Source organism: Aythya marila (genome assembly GCF_965140915.1).
Source record: "Aythya marila genome assembly, chromosome: 8".
In the NCBI taxonomy this organism is placed as follows: domain Eukaryota; kingdom Metazoa; phylum Chordata; class Aves; order Anseriformes; family Anatidae; genus Aythya; species Aythya marila.
The window spans coordinates 6,047,797-6,073,732 of NC_139049.1; the positions used below are offsets into that span (position 1 = coordinate 6,047,797).

Here is a 25,936-nt window from a genome sequence, read left to right on the forward strand (position 1 = left end):
CCTGATCAAGTGTGCATGTTGCCACTGAATTCAATCCTACCTGTGTTCCATAGGGCTTCTTTTAGTTTTTATATATACATGCACTCACACACTGCTGTGTAACTATGCTGGGAAGTGTTTGTAGCTGCTTTAATATGTATACTCCAGCAAGTTGAAGTTAATGCTCTACTAAGCACTTTTCACCCTAGCTATACAAGAAAAAAAAAAAAAAAAAAAAAGAAAAAAAAAGCAGTTAAATGTTCCTTGCACCACTAAGTAAGTATAATAAGAAACCACTACCCAAAGGCAAGGTAACTCCTTGTGAAAACTTAATACAGGCTGGCAAAGACCTCTCTCCTCCAGTTAGTGCCTCCTGAAACAGGTATGAGGAGTTGAGTGGTCTCTTCTGCTCATGTGCACAGAGGAGAGGGAGCGATAGAAAGGAAACAAAGAAGGTGTAAAAAACAGGGAAGGAATGCAAGCAGAGAAGAAAGTCACAAATGAGATTTAAAAGGGTGGATTTTTTTAACCAAGTATTCACCAAAAACCTCAGATTCTGGAGATAAATGCTTGGACTGGCAAACAGACAGCTCTGTATACCTTTTGTAATTTTAGTGGCTGCACTAAGGAAATTTTTTACACTATTTTTTACTCCTTTTTGTTCTCCTAAGAGAAGCAAGGTTCCAAAGCGTGGCTAAGTACAAGGAACAGAAAGAAAAGAACATCCTGTATGTATATTTGAATCTGAAGGTGGTCTTATCAAACAGATACCGCTGTAATCAGTGTCTAGATAATTTTTAATAACTTCTAAAAACTCTGCTAAGTTAAAACATCAGTAGAGCAAATGCTGACATTTTGCCAACTCTCTGAAGGCAGGATAAAGCTACACAAGGACCCATCAACACCTTCTCCAAAATAAGCAGCCACTTATTTGGTTTCAGCCACTACATGGCTCGCTACACAACAGCCATTGTGCACACTCTAAGCACAAGCCAAGAACACGCTGTGGATTTGGAGAACAGACACAGCTCAAACTCCAGTGACACTGGGAAATACGAACACACATCACGTGCCAGTTACTCCACATGCACCTTCACTTATATCACAGGTTAATCATTGTCATTTCATCCAGCCATACATCACATGGTCTTTAATGATTAGTTAACAATAATTTACTACTTCTTTTTTCCTGAATTCTAATAGTAATTAGAACTGTACACGCAGTGACATTCAAATAAAGCTTCTTGCTCTTCACAGGGCACTCCTGATGAAGAAACAGAAAGAGAAGATGCCTTGTTTTAATCTTACTGAATAGATGCATTCTTTTTGGACCATATTTCTTTTCTGTGCTTGTTGATTTATTTCATTGATAACTACCAAATATTTACGACAATCCAAAAACTGAGACTCAATTCAAATGTGTTTAGGAGATAAACCATTGTACCTGTGTATGCATAGCTAAAACACAGAGAAAAGATGCCATGCCAAAAGCTAACACTTAGTTGTAATTAATCTATAAAGTCAAAAAAGATGATGTGTTCAGTCACCAGGTAGAATTAATTTTAGCTCTAGTATTCAATCTTTTGACATTTTAAAAGATTCCAATCATGCTGATAGCTGGTTTATTGCTCTCTTATGGACAAGCTGTAGTATTACGGTACTTATACAAATTCAGCACAAGAACAGACTCACCTTTTTGTTTTATAAAAGCACATTTTCTGTTGATTTGAGGTGAAGATGTTTCAAGCAAAATTACCTTCTTCTCAAATCTTGTATTTTTTGTTTGGAATTGAGTAGAAAGACATGGTACCTGAGAAGCCTTCACTATTAACCATCCCTGAAATAAATGCATATCTAAGAAAAAAGTTTCGATTTTGACAACACTGCATACACTGCAGGAACAGTACATTCAAAAATAAACTTATAAATGGAAATAATGTTGTTTAAGCTCTGCCTTCCTACTGTTAACCAAAGACTTTTTTTTTTTTTTACACCAGTTTTATACTGCTACTTGAGCTAAATATGATCCAGTTGCACCTCTTGAGAAATTGTTTCAATTTGTGAAGATTCAAACTCTGTGTATATTGAGCGACCTGCTAGCTCTAAATTGGATGTTCAGCTTATTACCTGTCATAGATCTTTTCCTCTCTATGCTGGCTTAACATCTCTGCAGGTTTTTTTGGCAAACACCAAGTTGATTGAAGCATTGTACAGCTGAAAGGCAATTACAGAAAGGTAGTACAGCAGGAGCTCCAAGGAAACATGTGGTCAGTATCTTTAGCATCTTTAACTACAAACAGAACCACAGAACAGTTTGGGTTGGAAGCGACCTTAAAGTTCACCTAGTTCCAACACCACTTCCATGTTTATGTCTAGATATCTATAAATTATCCCCAATATATTGCTTAGCTAACCATACTTCAAAAACTTCTAATGATGGAGGTTCCACAATTTCCCTGGAAAATTTCAAATCCAGGCAGCTTGGTATTTGGGAAACTTCGCTGAAGTCTACATCTCCTTGCTGCAGTTCAAGTTTGTTTGTTTGTTTATTTTTGTTTGTTTGTTTTCCCCCGGTACTATTTACACTGACCGTGCTTAGTCTCATTACGGTAAGCAAAGCCTTTCACTTATTTGAACACTATTTCCGCCACCACCCTTAGCCTGCTCTTCTGTAACTCCATCAAATAGCTCATTTCTTCACCCTTCCTTGTTGGTCTCTTCAGGAATGTTTTCTGTGAGCCTTACCTTACATCAAGTTTAGTGCCCAAAACTGGACCGAGTACTCCAGCACAAGCCTTTTCAGAAATCAGCATTTTATAGAAGATATTCTCATTATTATAGACCAAGACAGCATTTACCTTCTTCACAGTACAATCCTGTAACTTTTGTTCTCTCCATCATTCACTTTTTCTTTTCTCCCTCAACCCATTAATGCACTACTGCAGCTTAACCAGAAGTTCCCCAGCCTGAACTGCTGTACAAAATTCAGTCCACCTGTAAATGTAACTTTGTAGATGTTAATTTAATTGCTTTTTTTTTTTATATATATAACCAATATATAACCAATTTATCAGTATGTGTGTTACAACCCTATCCTCCAGCCCATTCGCAACCTATGCTTGCATGACATCACCTGCAAATATTTTTATGCTCTAGACAAGAAAAGGCAGCATTTGTTTGTGAAGAATTTGTTTGCTGGGGGAAGGTCACCTTTCAAATAGACATCCCTGAGCACAAGATAAATCCTAATGCAGTAAAAATAGACTGCGACCCTCAGAGACTCAAGAATGTGCAAGCAGGGAACCGTTACCACTGGAAGCTGTTTGTTTTTCCTAAAACTGTACAACTCTTTGGGGTAAGAGGCAAAAGAGATAATGTAATTGGAAATATTTTCCATATAAATCCTTTGTGTACTTGTACGTATGCTTACTGGCATCCCCCCAAAGATCCAATATAAAAAGGCTTTTGTGCAGCTGGTCTTTTTAAGTCCTGTATAATCTGAGAAATTGTAAATCAAATTCTGTTTCTTCCCAGTGACAGGAAGACTAAGCCTGTGTTCCCACATTCAGGACAACGTTTGGAAAAAAAGTGAACCTTCCCCTTCAGTGTGAATGAAAGTTGCAAAGACTGAAAAACTATCTAGGTTTTGTTCTGGAGCTTGATTTTCCACACTCACTATCTGGAAAAGGTCATGATGATGTACTGATTCAGAGAGCAGTAGGTTCCCGTGTCTACCTGATCCAACTGGATATGCTTTCTTTGCTAAGCAATTTTAAAAACAATCAATACTTCTTTTTAAAGAATAGAAAACCTGCTACTACATCCTCCAGTTGGAATTATCCTTGGGAATATTAACAGTTGATATATTAAGTAATGAATATCCCACACACCCTCAGCAATAAAAATGTTACACAAAAAAATAAGGCATGATTGTTTTTCTGATCTACCTATATTTTTCCTCTCTCCACATTAATATTCCTGATGACAAACAACATATCGCACGTGAACTGGTACCTTCCTTTCAGAGTGCAGAAGCACATCCAAGCGTTCTTTCAGCCAAGCCACCCAAATTTGATGACACCAAAGAGCCACACCCAGAACATGACAGTAGGCACAGTTCCAAGGAGGCCAATCTCTCATCCATCACAACTCGAGTTTAATGAAGCTATATTCAGAAACACCAAATCAAGTGAATAAAACAGGCCTACAGATCCCTCTGGGTCTGGTATTCCCTTCTCTTGCACTAAAACAAAAGGTTTTCTATACCTTCCTTACAGCCACCTGAAGTCCATCTTAAGCAGTAGGGAACCAAAGGAACAGGAAGGAGAGAAAGCTCCCAGCCCCGTGTTCAAACTGTGTTCAGCTAAATGGCTTTCTATGTCACCTGCTTTAAATAACACTTGACAGGAAGGGGAAAAGTAAATTCAAGATTCAAAAAGACAAATTTCTAGGAGAACAGGTAAGGAAGCTGTTTTTACATTATCTAGCAACTTAGTGGGGCTTCCTGCCACATTACCCTTTACAAACAGCTGACAAGCTACCAGGATACAGATTGTAAAATTACTAAAGAAAATGTTCCTTCAATTATACATATCTCCATTAGCCTTATGCATGAGTAAGAACTTGAATCCTAGGAACACTATTGCATCTCCTTGAGGAAGCCTTTTAATTGCTTTGGGAAAAAATAAAACTAATTGAAGACAAATTTATAGAGTTCTCTAGTATGACTGGGACCAAGTCCAAGTGTGCTCGATCCCTCTACTGCATTAGCAAAGTTTTTCAATACAAAAGCATTGATGAATTTCTTTTCAATCCAATGCTAACATTAAATATTTAATATTTTGAGCAATCGTTTATAAGAATTTAGTAGCAGGCTGTTTCTAGCACATATGGTATGGTATCAACTTTCTACTTCTTGTTCTCTGATCTTCTCTATTTCTGTTCTTCCTAAAGCCACACATTTTACCCTATTAAAAAAAAAAAAAAGTTTTGAAAGAAACAAAACAGCCTCACACCCCTTGGCCAACAGCCACCTCCAAACCTGCCATTTGCTGTAACTATATGCTTCAGGTCAGATTGCAACATTTTTAAATGAACTTGCATATTTTCTGAAAAGCACATTACCAGATAAACTGTAACACAGAAAAAGTCACCAATAGCTCTGATGTTACAGGTGACTAATTAAAATCTAACTTCACTGTCATGTAAAGCAGTAGAGATCCTTATAATGAATGGACAGAATAAACTACTGCAGATCAGAAATTATAAAACTAAATTAGAAACTCAAATCTCATTTGCTATGAAAACAAATGATTCTTTGTTCTTGAAAAGGAAGTCGCTAAGCTAATGCAATGAATCACCCTTCTGCAGTCAATTTCTGATGCTTAATCCTTTCTATACCTTCTATTATCTAATTATATATGCATCATACACTTCAGCACTTTGTGAAGAAGTACGTACCATTAACATCTCATCCCACAGTTTTATGAAGTCAAAATTACTCAAAATTACCCTTCCCCCACATAGGTAAAGGCTAAAATTCTATTACTTGTTTGAGGAAAGGCTAGGACATGTATTAACTTCTTTCTCTGAAACGTATAGATTCAAAGATTCAACACTGTGCATCAGCGATGGCCCTCACTGAATCTGATGTAAAGATACTCTTGTGGCTTGCTGAAGTACCATGGATTCTACGTATACACAGCATCTCCTGTTTTACCTATTAATTTACTTTTATACCTGCTACACTGGGTCTGGCTTAGACAGAGCTGACATTTTCATAGCAGCTCCTAGGGTGCTACAACTGGTGTAACCTGGCTGACAAGATTTTACCTGTTTCATGATGATCACCACCATGTTAGAGATGAAAGTAAGACTGTTTGAATCCTGTATTACAAATCAGCTTTCAGTGTTTACTCTTTTGCTCAAGTAGAAGCAGCAGTGCTCTATGAACAGAAGAATCTGAATTCCAAAGAAAGTGGCAACGTGAAGCTCTCAGCAGCTCAGTTTGAAGCAGAGCCAGGAGTTGGACTCCATGATCCTTGCGGGTCCCTTCTACCTCTGGATATTCTATGATTCTAGCAGTGTCAGTACACTTGGTGAATCTGCATGACAGCATTACTGTGTAAATTGTACTTGTAGTTGCAGCTTCTTTTCCTAAAGTGTTGGAAATATTGATTGTGAATTAGAAACAAGCATTTTTGTACTGAACATCAGAGCCAACAGAACAAAGCCTGGGTGCACAGCTGGATATTCTGTATAAACAAGCCCATCTCTTTATAGACAGCATATCTTTCTTACTCCTATGAGCTATTAAAACCTTTAGAATCAACCTTATCTTCTCCTTCACAGAGTATCTAGAGTTTGCCTATGAGGCAGAGGAGAAAGGTGTTCTGGTAGGCATAATTTTCATTGTTCAAGTCTTTTGTGTGTGCGTTATTTCTTTGTTGTTGCTTTTCAAGCTGAGATTTTCAAATAGGTCTCCAAGCCTTAAAACTGAAGAAATTATTCAGAAACCCAGTCACAGGTGGTTCTTATGCCCTAATTACAGTACTCACTGCTTTCTCAATTTCTCACCCATCAGAGGACACATATCTCTTCTCACATAAAAGGGGAAGGAGAACATCTGTGACTGAGTGTGATACTGTTAACAACAGAATTTAATTGAGAAACATTTTTGCATCTCACATTAGGTGTGTCTCTTCGTTATCTGGTATGTTCACGGCTGACAGGAAAATTATGCCTTACATCTGTACAGACGTGTAAATGCCTCATTAAGTTTAATAATTATCTGTTAGAAGGGTAGTTCCACAAGAAAAACTTTGCCACTGGAAAACAGAAGTGACATAATGAAACAACACTGCAACAGTATCATCACTGACCTTGCTGAATTAATTCACCTGTCCAGAAATATTTTTATAAACATATTAATAATGAATTCTACATTGTAAAAAATGTATGAATGGGTTACGCCATGAAAATACTATCAGGTAGCCCATGAAATTAGACATACTGTATTTTGAGATTTCAGCTCAATTCAACCTGAATTTGTATGTTAATTTACATATGACAAAGAGACGAAGCAGAAGGTGGATGAGGAAGGACACTCCTATGAAACACGACAGAAAAAGAAAAACTTTTTACAACCATTTTTTTCCTCAACGACTACAAGTTATCATCTTCGACAGATAAGATCAATAGTATATGACTGATTGCATGGTGTTCTCTAGAACTAACACACAAACAAAAACCACCACTTGCCTGGATGTGGCAAAAGACAAATTAGTCCAACTACAAAAAGCTCCCAAAAACCTCAGTCTTATAGTCAAACAGGGATTATACAGATCTGAGAAACCAAAACATTATCAGCCTTCACTCACAATAAGGAAGAAGTTTGACAAACCAAGAGCAACCTTCATACTAGCCAACTACATATTTTGACACATAACATTAAACAAAAAATTAACCAGTTTATTATATTTAACATATTTACAAAATATTACAAAGTACTGTAACTCCATCGTTGCATGACAACAAAACCTCCATACAAGCAAAAGCAGCACATGAAAGAGACACTCCAGAGTATTTAGGAAGTCTTTGGTACTCAAAATACAGTTTAAGTTGCAGCATTAACTCAATTAACACAGGGCATTAAACACAGACAATGTGTAGATTTATGCCACAAAAGTAAGTTGAGCTATGGCTTTCATTCTTCTCCTAGGCTGATTACTGGATTCACAAATTGCTTAAAAGCTTTACAGCACCTTTAGGATGAAGAGACTACTCAAAATAATTCTAAAATCAAGCTGTCAAAAATGACTGATGTATTTTTTAACTCACTGAATTAAACTGCCTCTTCTCAGGACTATACAACAGCAAAGCACTGAACACTTCACAGATCTAGAGCCTACTCCTCTACCCTTTGAGCAGACAAAACTGTGAAAGATCAGTTTTGTCTACTTAAGGAATACAGGATCAGGCTCACAACAGACAATAAAACTGTATGGCAAAACATGATCAAAGAGTATACCCTAGACTACACTGCTGTACAGATAATTTACAAAATGTTTTGTGCACAATGTACATATTTACAAATGCTCTGAATTGTTCCATCAAGTAATTATCATAATCACAGTTTACATAATTTTGAGGTAAATCCTTGAAAAGTTAAGAGCAGAGTTTCACCGGCAAGGCTGAATCTCACAAGTGGAAGATTTCTAATTTGCAGATCCTCACTTACACCTGGTCACAGCAGTGTATGCTAGGTGTAGCACATGGATTAGATGGTTGCAGAGAGGAGGGGATTTCTGTCATCCTTTGTGCTGTGCTTGGTTCTTTGTGATGGCCAGAAGGAGGCCAGAAAGAAGCAGGGAACACTGGGGGCAGCCCAGGAATCTAAAACACATACTAGCACGGATTCTGTTCTGTGGATGGACAGTGGACACGATGCTGCTTGTACAGTGGGAAAACTTGCAGTGTTCAATTGTGCAGTGCACACTAATTGCACGATGCCTGTGTGAGAAGGGGAGAGGGAAAAACGAAGAGGATGTGGAACAGAATGAATTAACTTCCTTGATTAGACAATGTCATCTTAGAAGAAAAACATATTTAAGAGCTTTACTTTCTCGGAAGTTTTCAAACTGGGTTAGAAATTACGTAAACATTAGAAATTGCACATCTGAAGGCATCATCCACACTTCTTTTAATTTACAGCCCTTCTAACACTACAAATACCTCAAATGACTGCCTCACCCAAGGGGTAGACACCACTTTGAGGCCTGATGTTTTGAGCTAACTGATCTGTATACATGGGGGATATTCACAATACCGCAACAAGACCACTCGCTGCCTTGCCATTAACATCCTAGGGGACAAGAGAGGAACAGACACACTGCTCTGCGAGTCCCCTCTGCGTTACCATGGACGAGCACAAAAGGTGTCCATCTCCACCTCCTAATTAGGAACAGAAGCTCCTGTCTAACCATGAAAAAAACGTTTATAGTTGGAAGCATCAAAAAGTTTAACTGAATCGACCATAATGTTAAGATAAACAATTTTGTTCTTGAAAAGTAAAATCATCCTGCATCAGTATATCCTGCTATAGGATCTTGCACTACAATATTTAATGCTAATGCTCAGAACTTTAAAATGAATCTTGTCGGTTGCACTTTTACGGTCAGCTGCTTAAATGAAAAACACACAAAACAGCTGGAATAAGACAAAGATTCCAGAATTCCAGCTTCATTGATTTTTCAGGCAACACCTTGTAGATACTCCTTTTTAAAATGCTCTCTTTAAACAAATTGTTAGAACATTTAGGCAGGGCCTCAAAGAATTCAGTTATAATTATATATGCATGAATGCTATTCATATTCACTACATTTGTTTCCTTCAGGTGTTTTTTGTTTTTGAGTGTAAAACTGTTTAGAAGGTGATAAGTAAGGTAGTTTGATGTTTCAAGACAAGTCTATGCCTACTGGAATGACTGAACTCTGTTTTCTGCATGCAGCGATAAGGAATAGTAAGCCTTCGTCTCCTTGTACCATCACAGATGTTAGCTAGAAGAAAATAGACTTATTAAAGTCTATTATTCTAAAGGTCTAAAGACCTAGTATTCAGCCATAGCTAGTATTCATGGTGTACTACAGGGAGAAATAAGAATAAAGAAATTTGTTTTCCAGAGATCTTCTGGGAAGGCGAAGGTTGGACTTTGTACTGATCCCCAGTGATGGCAAAGTGTCAGGTTGTTTCTTGCACAGCTCTGGGCAAGGTAATGTTCTGTCAGCACAAATTTCATTATAAATCCCAACATTAAGACTGGAAGGTTCAGACAGACAAAAACGCTGCTGCTTAAATACTTAACAAGACCAGTAACACTTTAAAGTTATTAAATTTTACAATCCCTGAAATTGCTGGTCAGCAGAGGAAAATTTAATTCATTCGTCCTCTTCAACGTAAGTAGATGGAAACCAGCCCACCTAAAAAGAAAAAAGCACAACAAAAATACATTTTTTAATAGCCAAACTAGGCAAAAGAATGGATCTGTTCAGTAAATATAAGAATAACATTACTAAGTTAAACATGTCTGACCTGCCACAGTTAGATTGATTATTCTAAAATCATTTTAAAAGAATAACTTATAGATATGATGATTTCAAGACTAAATGCCTCCTCACTTGAAAAAAAAAAAAAAAAAAAAAAAAAAGAAAAGAAAAAAAACACCTTTGCCCAAATTGTAGGTCTATGCATTTAGGAAAAAAACAGCTAGAAAAGTCAAGAGCAGAAGTAGCTTTTACTATAGACAGGATGCTGCTACCATTATAACATGCAGATGGGAAGTTAAGTATTTCACAGGCTTTGGCCAGGTCCAGAGAATCACCTTACAAAGGAAATAGTGACCGATTCCATTGCATTACATGGAGTTGGGTCCCGCTGCTGACAATGGGACTTTTAGATTAAACAGAACCGGAAGGCAGAGATCACTGTTTTACACTTCATAACTTACAAAGTTATCTCTATTCTGAAATTAATGATGTGTCAAATAAGGATTATATTAGACATACAGAGAAGCAATGTCGTATTATTGTCTTATCTATTCACTTCATTTTTTCATTCAGACTTTATTCTTAAGTTAATTTAACACTGGTGAAAGACCTCAAAACCAAACCTAGAACACAACTGGAACAAGTGATTGCATAAGCATTTTTTGAGACTACATTACTGAACTATCTACAGCAGTGATCTTAGATCTTATAATCTCAAGGCCGGGCTGTGAAAGCCATCAGAAGGAATTCTAGTGTACAACAGGGTGTATTTTAGGAAGCAGGTAGCCACATTGGAATGGGATGCTCCATTTTAGAGCTTAGGAATATGGTTTAGTGGGGACTGCTAGCGTTAGGTCAGAGGTTGGACTCGATGATCTTGAGGTCTCTTCCAACCTAGAAATTCTGTGATTCTGTGTGATTCTGTGATTTTCTTTGACACATTAAGGATATGGGGTGATCACTTCCTCTTCCTTATTTCTTTTTGCCTATTTTCACTTTAAGATCATAACCAGTTCCACGTACATTTAAAAAAAATCTCTAAGTTGCTTAAAGCACTACATCTGGACGTATGCTCCCTCATCTTCTCCTACTGGACTTGCAACTTTCATTTCCAGTGTCCATACAGTTCGCTTTCCTCCAGTCCACTTATAAAGCAGGAGAGAAAAAAGGCATTCCTTGACCTTGCCTCTCAGCTCTTTAGACAAGTAAGCAGCAGCCCTGAATTCTCCTGACTAATATGCATTAAGGAGCAATCCAACAAGATTGAAACAATATAGTCTTTGTAGGTCAGAACTGAAACCTTATTTCCATACATTCAAAGCCAGGTAAGTCTCAGAGTGCAGCATGAAGTGACTTTGTAAAGAACACTACTAGAATATATACACCACTTAATCAGAACCTTTTTTTAATCGGAACCTTTTTTTTTTTTTTTTTTTTTTTCTTTTTAAGAGATCAAAAGCAGAAGCCTCTTAAAAATCCATGGCTGATTCCACAGCATTATAGTCTAGTAAAGAGGTGGCAATCCTCCTGCACGAAACTGCAAACCAGACTCCCAGCACCAGGAACTCAAAGAGATCCTGAGGTTCTGACCTCCCCTCCCCCAAATCCATGTGCAACACTTCAAGAAAAGTCAGCAGTAGCTGTACTATTAATCCTTGTTATTTTCCAACCATACAATCTTGTCCAAATATTCAGCCTGGCAGGTTACATTAAATAACCAATTAATTTAGATGCTGGGAAAGCTAGCTGGCAGGAGTGCTGCCTGGCTACTATGAAGCAGATGAGAACATGCAAACCTTTTTTGTCTCTTAAATACACAAGGTGCAACAATATAGGAACACACCTTTTTACAAAATCACCCGCAGTGAAGGCAATACAAATAAAACAAATAAGACAAAAACAACATACCCTTCCATTTACTTCACCTCTCCACCAGCCATTCGCACTCATCTTCGTATAAATTTTTACAACGTCCCCTTTCAATAAGGACAGCTCTCTCATGTCTCGTGCACAGAAGTCATACCTGGCTATGGCAATGCCTATCACCTTTGGGCTTAACACTGAAACAAAACAGAAGTTGGTATTATTAGGGTTTGTTAATTGACAGCTAAATAAGGTAAATAACATTACTGTAAAATATAAGACCATGATTTCATGACAACATACACTGACATTAACTTTACGGAAATATGAAAGCATCTGCACTAAAGATATCAAGAAGGTTTCATTGTCGGTGAATGGTAAAAGTTGAAGGGATTAATGATTTGTTATAGCTTGCTATTATTAGAAAAAAATCAAATTTAATAAACCGTAAGAAAATAACTTTCATCCCCCAAATTGCTAAATACATTTGAAATTATTGTATTTTTGTGTTTCATAATAAAACTTGCTGCCAGTTACATGCATCAACATATTTTACTGGTCACTGGTTTCTTTCTAAACGAATTATTAGCAGCTACTGTTGGTTTACATTCACCCCTCTAATGAAGCAAAACAGAATAAGGTGCTGTTCCTTCAGAAACAATTCCCCAGTTAAATATTAATGCACATCAAATTGGAAGTTAACATCAGCATGAGAAAAAAAAATTAAAGTGTCCACAGCGAATTTGTATAGATCATTCGTTACAACCTGCATGAACACCAGCTAATATAACCTCACTCTTTTCAGGACTTTATTCTGTAAATCACCAGTGAATCTGCTCTACAAACCTCTCAAGAACAAAACAACGCTTGTAAAAATTTTCCAAAGTTTCAGTGAAATTATTACCTACAATATTCAGCCTACATCAGTATGTAAGGATTTTGCCAATGTCAAGCACAGATATTTTAAGCAACAAAGAGTTGTAGAATATTTTAAAGTAACAAACGTAGGGGGAAAAAAAATCTCATCTGAAGACATCCTCCGCCAAAATCTTTACCCTCTTGTAGAATGTCCTAATAACCCCTCAACCTCCTCAGAGGCAGCTAGGAGATAATGATCAGCCTAGAAAAAACATCTACTACTCTCACACTTTAACATTTGAATATTTGGCCAAAGGATTGATATATAAAAAACACACACACACATATATTAATGCCTTTTATTTTGCAGTTTTCCACTGCACACCTTTGTAGGTAGAAATTTATATGCACAAGCCAGCTTCCATCTGAAAAGATTTCAAAATAATTTTTTGTATAGTCACGAGGGACAACTTCATTATACTATACGTAAAATCATGGTTTTCCCCCCTCAGAACCTTTTCCAATTTCTTAAAATCTCCCAATTGTCCTCAGGAAATACCAGTAAGAATCTAGTTCTCACAGTGCTCATGTTTACAGCATGAAGCTATCGTAAAAATCTAGGCCATGTATTAGGTGTGTTAAAGTTCAAACATACTTTTTCCCCTCTACGCAATCAGCTGTAGACATTATTTGTTTAGATCCTGACATCAATATTATGTCCTATATCTTATCAGGATTTCAATAATCAATTTTGCAGGGAAAGGGCACAGCACAGGCAGAAATTGTTTTGAAAAGGAAAATAAGAAAGGAGCTACTGGTTGTAGTGTCGGTAACCATTTACAAGCGCAGCAACATCACTGTCAGATTTGCAGAAGCAGGGAGTGATGCTGGGCAACAGCGTATCACTACTTGTGCTAGAAAGGAGGAAAATGGGCAAGAAAGAAGGCAACACGAGGCAAAGATGAACAAATTTGGGAAAACACAGAAGGAAAAAATGACAGATGGAAGAAATGCGTGGACAAATAATGAAGAGGGAAAATACCAAGGAGAACTAGGGTAGAAAGATAAAGTAGGGCAGATGTGGGGAGAAGGAGGAGGAGAACTCTTTTTCAAGTTGTGACTCCAGCGAGGAAAACATGACAAAAGCAAGAAAAACCAAAAGCATAAAGCCTTGAGACAGGAAGTAGCAGAATTTAGATTAATTTAGAATCCAATATCTAGATTTTCAAATAACAGATGTTTCATACAGGAAATATATGAAAGGAAGCCAGTCAATTAGGGAATACAGAAGAATTCCCAGTGTTTCTTTTGGAAAACTATTAACCCTATCTCTCTGGTGACAGTCACAAAAAAACTTGAAAGTCGTGAAATCCCAATCCAAGCTGTCCCTAGGTAAATCTTGAGAGAAGACAGCATGCAGAAAGGACACCCGTATGGATTGGAAAGAGTAGAAACACTGAGTCAAGTACAGAAGTAGGTACAGGAAGGGGGTACAGGGAGAATAAGGAAGGAGAGAAAGGATTAGCAGCAGAAATTGATGGAAAGAAAGGACCCAACAGGAGAATGTGAAGAAAAAAAAAAAAAAAGAAATACCAAGAAAAAAAAAAAATATCAAGGAAGGAGGAATAAAAAAAAGACCTGGTATATTAGGAGGGAGATACTGGGAGAATGAATAGAAAACAGACTGGAGAAATCCAAGGGAAGTGAATAAAAGGTCCATAAATGGGAAAAATAAAGTTTTGCTTAATCCGGCCTTCCCCTCAGGCAACAGAAAGAGAAGACAGGGAAATGCAGTCAGCTTTGCCTCACACTGGAGCATTCTGGACAAGTTTCACACTGACAATGAGATAGATGGGCTGCCAACAAATTTTAATACTAGCTTGGTCCAACGTTGAAGCCACTAAGATGCAAACAGAAGAGGCTCCATGGGATTAGCTCACATTTCTGCCTGTGCTTAAATTCCACAAGGGTCACTGCCATAGCACCCAAGGGTTGCTCTTTTTATTAGCTTCCATGTGCCTTGAAACCACGTACATTTTCTTGAACTGTTTAACCAAACCTCAGCTCTATTATGCAGGCATGGGCAGCACCTCCAGTACTGCTCAACAGCCAGCTAAACTCTTCTTGTGTGCTACCAACTTCCACATCTCAGCAGAAGTAGGTCAGTTCTGAAGATACATTTTTGGGAAAAAAATATATTATAAAAAAAAGTATTTATTTAATGTAAGCATTTTTGTTTGCGTATTTTAAGAGCATTACTAAGAACACACAAAGTATTGTAGCCTATCAAAACATGAAATACCACTCAAACAGGTATATAAGCTTAAATTAAGAATTACTGGTTAGTGTTTTCCCTTATTACTCTGCACTTGTGTAAAGAAATACTTCATGAAGCACATTGTGATATACAAGACATGGAATCCTGACTTATTTTTAGTTATTTATGAATTTTCCAAACAAGTCGTTTTTCATAGGGGAAAAAAGAAATATTATTATTTGTTGAAATCATATGTGGGAATATACAGGATTGTGTGATAGGCTCAAAGTAACCCCGAGCCTTGATTTCTTGATTGCTGGTCTGTCATTGTGGGCCAATTCACGACTTCCCCCCCACTCCATGGAACACAGACCCAGTAAGAGTGCCTTTGTGATTAAGCATCATGCAACTGAAGGAGAGACAGGTCATCTTTTATCCTGGCCTTGAAGGTGATTGCCACATGCTCGCAGTACTCACCTGCAATAAAGTACCAAAACTTAACTCCTTTGTGACTAAAATAGGACTCAAGAGCTTCAGACGTTCTAGCTGAATATTATGACCATAGGATAAAGAGCTCTGCCAAAACAGCTTTCTATTCATCTTTTCTCCAGATGTGTCCCTTTACGTAAATAAATGTTAACTGGAAGAGTGCCTTACAGCCTGTATTCTCAGTCAATGCTGTGACTACTGAAAGGGAGTAATACCTGTCCTCCAAAATGAACTATAATATAAGGACACATCCTTACAGATAGGAACTGAAGAAACGAACTCAAAGAACAGTGAGCCTGAGAGCCAAAACATTCAAAGCAGCAAAGGACACTGTGACTGAAGAGCCTGGCATGAATCAAGGGAGGGCTTGCTAGAGGCACTGCCAACACAACTAAACACACTAACCACTCTACTCCTGAGCTGCCACCTACATGGGCTTCCCTCTAGAAACTACAGAGCATCTTGAGAATCCTCCTCAGAGCCCTAAGCAATTTAGACCACCTTGGTGGGACAGAAATAAAACACACTGATTCACATCTTCTAGCCAGACTTTGATTACAACTGCATCTGGATTCGTGCATGGCAGTCACCTCCCTTTCCCAGTGCAAGAGCTGGCCTCAGTCCTGGTTTGGAGAGCTCGCAGTCCCTCTGTCCCGTGCACATGGAAGGCAGGACACGGAATGAAAGCGAATGCTGCTACTTTATATAAGTACCTCCTGCTGGATGTTCCTCAAAGGCATTTACCTTCCCACTAGCAAAATCCCATTCAAATTGTCCAGCAGTTCAGTTCACATCTTTGAAGACTGTGTCTTAGAGACCAGAACAGGTCCTAATTGCTCTGGTACATTAATTGAGACTAGTGCTGCTACTGCTACTAATTCAAGCATTTCTATGCACTCCCATTTTAAAATGTTTGCATTTCTTAAAGCCAAAGAAGGTTAAATAAGAATCAAGAAAACAATATTTGGAAACAGATGGATAAAATTAATAGCCATGTTAACGCAGAATTTAAAGAAAACACTTTCTACAAAAAAAGACTACTATGCTCTAAAACAGTTCTGCAGTACGATTTGCTGCAGGGATGGGACGAAAATATTTACCTACAAGCACTGAAATTTTTAAATTTGTGCAACTGAACCAACACATTAAAATACAAAATTTATAAATGCCACAGTTACACAGCAAATTAATAGTCAATTAATTGATCACTGATTGAATCTGGCGCAACTAGTGAGCTTTGCAACAGCTATTCAAACTCCTTTACTGTAGCATAGACTTTTTCAGAAGTTTTAGAGTTTGATTTTTGTTTCACTTCAGGAATAACATGCAATAACGCTGGTTTTGGACTCGGAAGAACTAAAATATTAAATTCGTCCCTTCCCTCGCATGACACACGGAAATAAACAGAAACAAATTCAGAATATAAAAGCAGTAAAGCAGTACCTGACCAGAAAGGAGTGGAGGAAGGGGGAACAAAGCTGTAGTCTGGAGGAGTTACAAAAGAAAACCCACAGAACAAAGAGGGGGCTTAGAGAAAGAAAGAGAAAAAGAGACAAGCAAAAGAACATTGAAATATCGGCACAAGATTTAAATAATAGCTTTTTAACTATATAATTCATTGATAATAAGGAAACTAAGGTTCCCTACTAAGGATGTCTGGAAGGAAATTGACTATAATAACTAGAAAATTTGGATCTATGATTTAATTTTTAACAATTGCATTTTTCAAAGAATAAGGTAGAAAGAAGACACTCATTCAGGGTTTCAGAGAAGCAAATTAAAACTGCAGACGCTTGCAAATATAACTTTTTTCTTTTTAATTTTTTGTGCCCCATTTTGTAAGAGTACAAAAGCAGACACTCATGCATATAAAAGAATTCCTCTCGAGCCCAAAAAGACTAGAGTCACATGCCCTTAAGTAAGTAGGAATATAGTCAATGCAACAGTTGAAATGGGGTCTAAATAATATGCATGTGGAAAAAAAAAATAAGCCTTTTGCCCTAATAACAATTAAGATCAATAGCAATTCCTCAATGGTACTGTCTAAGGACCAAACAGGGTTTCTCATTTTTGCAGTTCTCCCATACTTGGGTGAAAAACCTCAAGCAAACGAAACAGGCCTGAGTTTGAACCAGGCAGAGCCAGCAAACCATCCCTACTGTAACAGCTTCCACGGGTGAATGTTAGAGATGTATTTGCACTACTGCCAACAAACCCAGGATGACCTGTCACCACATTTTTAAATGCAGAACTAGTTGAAATGGAGTTAAATGGCCACAAGTGGAACTATATTTTGTTGCCCTGTTCTCTCATTTTGTCATTCCTTTGAAGAAGCAATGCAGATCCGTATCATCGTATAACATGCAAAACCTAAATAAGTTGGGATATTTGCTCCCAGCTGTGCACTTGGAAAGTCTGTCCTCAACTGGATAAATAGTCTAGCCTTTAAATAACACCCAATATTTAAAATATATTTTCATGTACATAATCTACGGGTTAGTACCTGAAAGCAATAAATACAAAAGAAACATACCTCAGGGCCTCTTGCACACTAAAAAACTGCCTTCTGATCATTTACAGTAACAAACCTTTCTCTGCCTCTAAAACTAAATGGATTATCTGAGAACGCATGAGGTTATCTGAGGAACATCTTTATACTGGACCCAGTAACCCCAGGTGACAACTCTGTGTGGAAATGCATTATGCAAACCAAAAAGACACCTTTGCTCAAGCAGTGCATCCATTCTTCAGGATAACTGCCTTATTGCTACAGTAGCGTGATGACACTGAGCAAAACTATCACATTACTACATGCTAGATACTACACAGGGGGGGGTAGCTGGTCCTTTCCTGTCCATACACATCTTCATTTTTCAGACCTTCTCTCTGTGATATAACTGACAGTTTGATTTTCTGCAAAATTCTAGTCCACTAAACCTGTGTGGGCAAGGAACTCCTTTAAGACTTCTACAGATAACCAGCCTTTTCCTATGTCACTGGTAAAAGTTTTGGTGTTGGCCTCCGTGTATGGTCTAAGGTGACATTTGTTTTACTTTACTTTTTCAACAGATGTCACATTTACACATTTAATGCACATAGAATGATGTAATTAATGTACCTCCTTCCTAGTCTACAGCTGATAAAAAACAGTCATTCAATATTTGGCATCATAATTTAGGTACATTTAAAACTAAGTTTCACAAAGATGCAGATTTCTCAGTTGTGCTCTGCATCAGCAGATTAGAATAAAATGCCAAGAACTCTTTTAGCAGAAGGAATGTCAACTGTTCTTTTCCATGTTTGCCTTCGTTTCATTAAAAGGTCAATCACTCCTCAAACCTAATGCAAGAATTAACATTTCTGTGTAGAAAAAAAACAAAAAAAAAAAGATCATAGTACACCTAGAAAAGCCTGGAACTGAAAAATTAAAAGTCATCTTAATTAACTTGAATTTCTATATTGAGAAAAGGAAATGTCTAACAGCATTTACAACCACATTAAAAGCGTGCATTAAGTATCAGAATAGAGTGGATGACTTATCTAAGACCAGAAGAACTTCTAATTAAAATGGGAAGCAGAATTAGCTGTTTCCACAAAATGAAAACTTTTTTTTTTTTCTAAGAACAAAGATTCTAAAAAAGATTCTAAAAGGAAAAGCAAATTCCTTGAAAATATATGATGTTACAAAGTTATTTGTTAGGATTCATATCAGAAATTACAAATAAACTGAAATGCCACTTGATTCTTTCCTTCAGTGAGCAAGTAAAAACTTGACAATTGCCAAAAATAAATTAAATCCTTTCTCACATTGTTCTGGAAAGCGAAGTTAATTTGTTATGGTCATTCAGCTTCAGGACAGCTCAAAGACTTTATCTGCAGAAAATGATACAACTCCTCCAAAGCCTACAGTACTTTATCTGATATTTTTCAGAAATACTTTCCCACTTATTCTGTCAATTATACATGCTAAAGACCAGCTGCTTTGAATAAGCTGATGCCTTTTCAAAACATGTCCTCATTAAAACATCCAGATACACTGTCTCGTGAATAGTGTAGTCCAAAACCCACTTGAATTCAGCTTCAAGCCAAGGAAGTCCGTGGCATTCATTAGCTTCAACTTCATGCTTGTTAAAATGTGTTAAGTATAATATTGAGTAATTACCCATCCGAAAAATGTGGAAGTGCCCCTCTCACTTTCAACAGCTAGGGTTTTTTTTTGCATTGCAATTAGATGGGAAGAGGTCAAAGAAAACATCCATGTGGAGGTTGACACTCAGGGCCAAAACAAAGTGAACCCTAATGTCCAACTGCTGCCCTATGACTTGTTTCCTTCCTTAAACAAAACTGCATCCCGAAGTTTATCAACACCTTTTCAACTTCAGTCCTGCAGGGTTCACACCGCCTCAATACATGGTTATTTTAATATCAGCTTCGTAAAAACTAACAGGATGGTTGTAAAACTGAGCAACATGACTCACAGATGGGCTGCTAATCAGGGAAATTTGGCTTTAAGAAAAATTTACAGGGACACACTGACACTTAAAAGAAAACTGTCAAATCCATTAATTGAAGTGTCATCCAGAGTAAATCTAGGTAGGCTAGAGAACCGTGGACATCTATTAGGTTTTACACAAGTCTGAGAACTGAGAGGTTTTTGGTCAGTTTGGCTTAAGAGAAAACCTGCCTTTCCTCATCAGTACGCTTTGTAGTATTAAATGGCTGAAATTTACTGTAGCAAAGATGCACTTTTTCATCCCCTTGACTAAAATGAGAGCATCCCACGTTCAATTCCACTGAATCCTGTGAAGCATGAAACAATTGAGCTCGTGCTCCTACAGAGTAGTAAGTTGGTGGACAATATAGATATACGCTAACTGGTCTAAGAAAGGGAAAAAAACCTGTTTTTGCTCACATTCAGTAACAACCAACCAAATGCAAACAAAAAATAGACAAGGCTTATTGTCTCAACATTTAAAGCCTCAATGCTATGAGCCAGCAATGGATGAAGAAAGCACAGAGGATGGCAAGAGGAAGAGAAAAGCAAATAGAGATCGCAAGGTAATGGGAGAAAAAAATGGGACAGAAATCCACCAAGAACAGATATATACTGAGACACAGCACAGCAGGGAGAAAACAGACAGAACTCCTAGGAAGCAGTGAAAGAAAACAGAAACAAAAGGAATAAAGAGGAATTAGGATACAGAGACAGAGTAAATGAAATGCACAGAGACACAATGGTTTCTTACAATTACCTATCCTAAATTATCTTCACTTTAATTAGGGGAGGAAGAAAATCTCTGAAGCTACAGAAATGTTATAGAACAGAGAGAAGCAAGCAAGTAAACAAAAGCTTACAAACGCAGCAGATGAAAATAATTCCACCAGCTTCATCATCACTAAGACTAGACTGGACTCTATGGTCTTTCACAAGAGTCTTCGTATTGTTAAAATCACCATCAATTCTTATTTCCCTGGTATTATGTAGTACGGTACAAAGCTACAGCCACTGTCTGCAGAACTGCAATATTTGCTCTTTGACAGAAATGGTATATATTTTCCAGAGGTGGGCCATGTGGTAATTTTTATCATTAACACTGAACTTGCATGTATTCTAGGAATCAAGCCAGCTTCCACTTAAGATGTAACGTGTTAGAAAAAAGGATACCATGTGCATTGTAAATCTCTTAAATTTACTTCTAAATTTCAAAACTTTTTAATTGCTATTTACGTTGTACAGTAGTTCATTTACTTTTAGAAGCACACAGGCCTGTAAATAAACATCTAATGTTAAAGGGAAAGCATAAAAGTAATTATGATACGGTAAATCTAATAGGGGTGGGTTTATCTACAAAATTTGTGGTGTTATTGAGATCCTAGTTCATACAGCTGCACTACAAGACTGATTTATTTAAATCCTTTTGTAAGGATTAGAAATTGTCACAGATACTTATTAACATTTCAGCAAATATCTGAAAAAAATAGGCAGGATGTGATTTATTCTCTCACCAGAATTCCTAATAGATTTTTGAATATCAAGGAGATTTAATGTTTGGCAGCAAGACAAACTTGCTAGACATGTTTATAAACCTCTTGACAGATCTGAATCTGCTTAGCTTAAAAAAATCCTAACTAAAGGCATTACCATATTAATTGGTTATATGTCAAAAATGGAAAATGAAGATATTTAGGGTATCTTTCCCTTGTAATATTTATGACAGAAAATAGTACTTAAATTTAAAATACTTACAGTTGCCACCTGTTCTGCTACTCCTTTGACCCGATGAGTTTTCAGGTTCTTTATATGGAAACTGAAGAGTAGTATCCAGACTTCGAAAGCCTTCTTTGAGAGAGTGGTGCTTATAGTACTCTACAAGTTCCTTCCAGAAAGGAAAAACAACATCATTGGAAACTGAAATCACATCCTTTTCAAGATTCTGGTGCACAGTCAATGTCAGTTTTATAAAATAAGGTTACTTGTATATACAACATCCCACAGAGCACATATATTAAAAAATCAAGTATCCTAAATGTTGGTTCATTTTATACTTCAACTCATTCAATACCGTGTCATTTGATCCTTACCCTGGAGTAAGGAACACATTTATACAGTGAACACTTATTTTTCACTAAAATGATACATATATGCTTTTTTTTTTTTTTTTAATAGAACTTTATAGTCGAGTCAACACTTACTGCTCCTTTGAGCCATGCTGAGCATGTATTTGCTACTCTGCAGTCAGGCTGAAGGCAATGTTCGTTAAGTATATAATGGCAATTGTCTGTTTTCCCAAATTTATTTTGCAATATGTGGTACTCATCCACAAATGAATTTATAAGCACAAAGACCCCAAACAGGCATGTAAGGCTTGCCTATAAGGCAACAACTTGATGTGCAGATACATGGCCCATATGAAAGTTTCAAGGCTCTGTCATTATTATTTTTCTCCCATAGTGCACATTGCATTAAAAAAAATAATAAAAAAACACAGCATTTCACATTTTCCTTGGGCCCAATCCAAAAACTTCCACATTTCTTCATATACACATTGAATTGGATCACATAGTTTATGTAACCAAGGAGATAAATTACTTAAGTTTCTATTCTAAAGAAGGCAGCACACATCAAAATACTGACAACTCATGTTCTTTCTTTGCAACCTTCAACCCCTGTCACTGGCTTAGATTTGAGTCAGTTCTAATAATGACAATATCATACAGTTTGTACTAGGAGCCTGGAATAAGATTAGAAGTACCAGACAATTATAAGCAAACATATTTAATTTGATTAATGTTACTTCAACTGTGAGATTTCACTCTTCAGAAATGCAATCTCAAAGCAGTGTATTTACTGCAAACCCTTCACTCCTACCACTAACTCCCTCAATCATTCCATTCTTACGTTTAGATTTCTAAAATCAAGAGTTGACCAAGCCAAACTTGGGTCAAAATAAGGAAATTGTACTGTATTCAATCAACTCCTTATAGTTCAAAAAAAAAAAAAAAAACAACTAAATAAATAACCCACATCAGTTCAGCAATATATTAATTGCAGCAAACAAAATTACTCCCAAATGATTTAGTCCAAGATTACTGCCTAAATCATATGTTTGTGATAACAGACTGAGGCTTATCTTCTGAACTGAACTCTGGAACATTTTGCTTCCCATGCTGTGAGCTGTTGTACGTCTCTGGAAATGCTTCTAAAACAGTCTAAAGCTAAGTAAAATCTACAACTGCTTTAAACAGTTCATAATCACAGACTGCCAGACACTACAAGTAAGCAGGAAGGCCAGGAGAATAAGAACGGTTTGCGCTTTGTTACTTTGACATTAGCATAGCAGGCAAGCCACAATGTCAGCAACCAAATTTTCTTTCACTTAACACCAGGTACGAAAGACATTGAAATTACCAAGGCAACGAAGAGGGTGATTTGTAAGAAGCAGCACTTACATTAAGATTTCCAGATAAATGGAAAAACAGTTAGTATGAAACTTATTTTATTACCTTTTTTGCACCACAAGTTTGAGAATTATGTGGACTGGGAAAGATAGCAAGAATATCAACTAGACAGATTCTATTAATTGGCAAAGTACATAAAATAATTTAAAATTGAGAATAAATTCGGGTCTTGATGATTCAGTTGCTTTTAAAACCTTTCCTTTTAACACTAGCAACAGTCAAGAAACAACTGGTGTCTTACACACTCATTACACAAATTAAAGTAGCAAACTTACAAACAGGTAAGTAGCCACAGCCCCTACCTTTGTGGACAAGCTTCTAAGAAGTTTGTCACACCCCTGTAATCCACACACCAGCCTCTGAGCTGACTTTTCACTGTATGTCCTTAGGTGTGCTTTACACTCTCGGCATATTTTAATTACTCCCATGAAAGTTTTTCAAATGTACTATGAAAACTACAAGCAAGAGCTGTTCTGCTTCATTTTTTCCAAAGCAATACAGAATTCTGTCACTGAAAATCCATGGCTTCCATGGCTTTCCATGGTTTCCATGCCTGCTGGCTTGTGTCTCTTCCGCTCCCAATTCTACTCAAACTACTTTTGTTCCTCTCTATTTCCAGCCATGATTACTTTTTCCTCTTGCATCTATCCAGGACAAAGTAGATGGTTCCACAGCATACGCAAACAGTACTTACACTATCACTTTTCAATTTAACTCTCCAGGGCATCCTTTATAATATCCTAAAACTGAGTTATGAAATTACTTTTTCCTAATTGAATGTTAGTAAGGCTGAACAGGTAGCAATGAGGCCTGAAGGCCTCCAGTGTAAACACTACAAGTTTACTTTGTCCTCTCAGATCTCTGATGGAATGCACGTTCTTTTTGTTGCCATTTTACCAGGGGGTTGCGTACTGTACTTATTTCTGATCCTTCAGTTCTATTTTGAAATCTCCATCACTGCATAAAACTGCGTTGTCAGAAGCAGTTATCCAGGAGGACAACTCCAGCTCACGTGCTTTGTCAAGATTTTAGTGTGGTCATATGTTTTCATCAGTTTCCAGGCAATTATTTACAGTGTTTGTAGACAAAGTAGCTACCTCCTTCATGCATTTGAGAAATGCCACCACTTCTTTGTTGTAACCAGTGGTAGGCCCCTAGCATCCACAGCCCTAACACTAAACACTTCCTGGATTTTAAGTGCCAAATGATACCAGATTGTGGAAACAGGTTGGTGCATTTTTCATCAGGAATTTTATGTTCTTTTCATTCTAATGGGCACTTATTTGAATCGGGGTCATGCAAAACATAGATTTGCCCTCTTTTTATAAACCACTTGTAGACTGTTCTTGTTTTACAGAGTGTCAGTGATTCAAACAAAATAATTTCTAAGACCTCCTAGTTTTAAAGCTCGTCTCCCTGCTCTTAGGTTGCACTGTCTTTCATTTTACTTTACTGCTTTAGAGAATTTGGATATGCATGCAGAAAGGCTGAAATGTAAGTGCAAACTAACTGATTGGACTAAACATAATATAGTGAATAAGCTTACAGTGAATAAGCAGCCACACATTGCTGGAATTTAGACTAGTTGGTACTGACCCCAGATGACTATTCCAAAATGGATTTCTAAGCTATCAGCAGTTTAGACAGCCTCATTCTCCAGATACGCTTCTTTACTCTCTCTCTGGTGTACCATGACCAGAAAGATTAGCTCTCACGAGTTTTTCTGGGCTCTCTGACACAGCTCCAACTTCTGTCCTTCTCCCTCTGAACTCACACATCAGTAGGCATCGTTCTGCTCCTCAGGACACATGGGGGGTGGGGGCAAGGAACCTTCACCTAACTACTTCTGAGGATCATTGTTATATAAACATACTGAAAAATATCAAATTCTGCTTTCAATATTTATCATAATGCTATAGTGTGCTGATGTATGGGATTCAAATTCCTCCTCTCATCCATACACCACTGCAAGGTACACAAGCCAGCCCTAAATACATAACATTAAGCACTTGTCACCATCACTTAAAGTTTAAAACATAAACATCTAAAAAAATCCTATTTGCAGGACATGATTCAAATCTCTCACTCTCACAACCTTCTGCAATTCTACAGACCAAAGCAGCAGACACTTTAACATCAAGTTACACAGAAATCACACCTTGTTAAAAACCTAATCAATGCTTACCATTAAATTTTTAAATTTTCTATTTTCTGCAATGTGGAAAAAGCCATCTCTTGTTAAAATCTTGATGTGTTTCACTTCGTTATTGTACCTGTGGGCAATGAATAACTTATGAATATAAATGTGTTTTTAATCAGAGGCAATCAATAGTTACCTGAGGGCCTGTCCCAGTAACACTATACAAATAAATTCTTGGGACAAAATGTATATCCGTGCCAAAACAAAGTTGACATCTAATTAACCAAATATATTTATTAAAGTACAGCTGAAGAGGTAATCTATATTCAGAAAAGAAGTTGCAACTAA

General features: G+C 37.1%; 1 protein-coding gene across 2 annotated transcripts in view; it reads right to left on the minus strand.

Moving 5' to 3' along the window:
* Positions 1-6,969: 6,969 nt before the first annotated feature.
* VAV3 (vav guanine nucleotide exchange factor 3) overlaps positions 6,970-25,936 on the minus strand; it is a 164,207-nt gene continuing 145,240 nt past the window's right edge. For both annotated transcript variants that reach the window (XM_082766316.1, XM_082766315.1), the window contains exons 24-27: positions 25,634-25,721; positions 21,737-21,866; positions 11,931-12,082; positions 6,970-9,956 (exon numbers count right to left, since the gene is read on the minus strand). In XM_082766316.1, the coding sequence (XP_082622442.1) occupies positions 9,915-9,956; positions 11,931-12,082; positions 21,737-21,866; positions 25,634-25,721 (412 nt within the window). In that variant the 3' untranslated portion in view covers positions 6,970-9,914. The remainder of the gene's footprint in view (positions 9,957-11,930; positions 12,083-21,736; positions 21,867-25,633; positions 25,722-25,936) is intronic.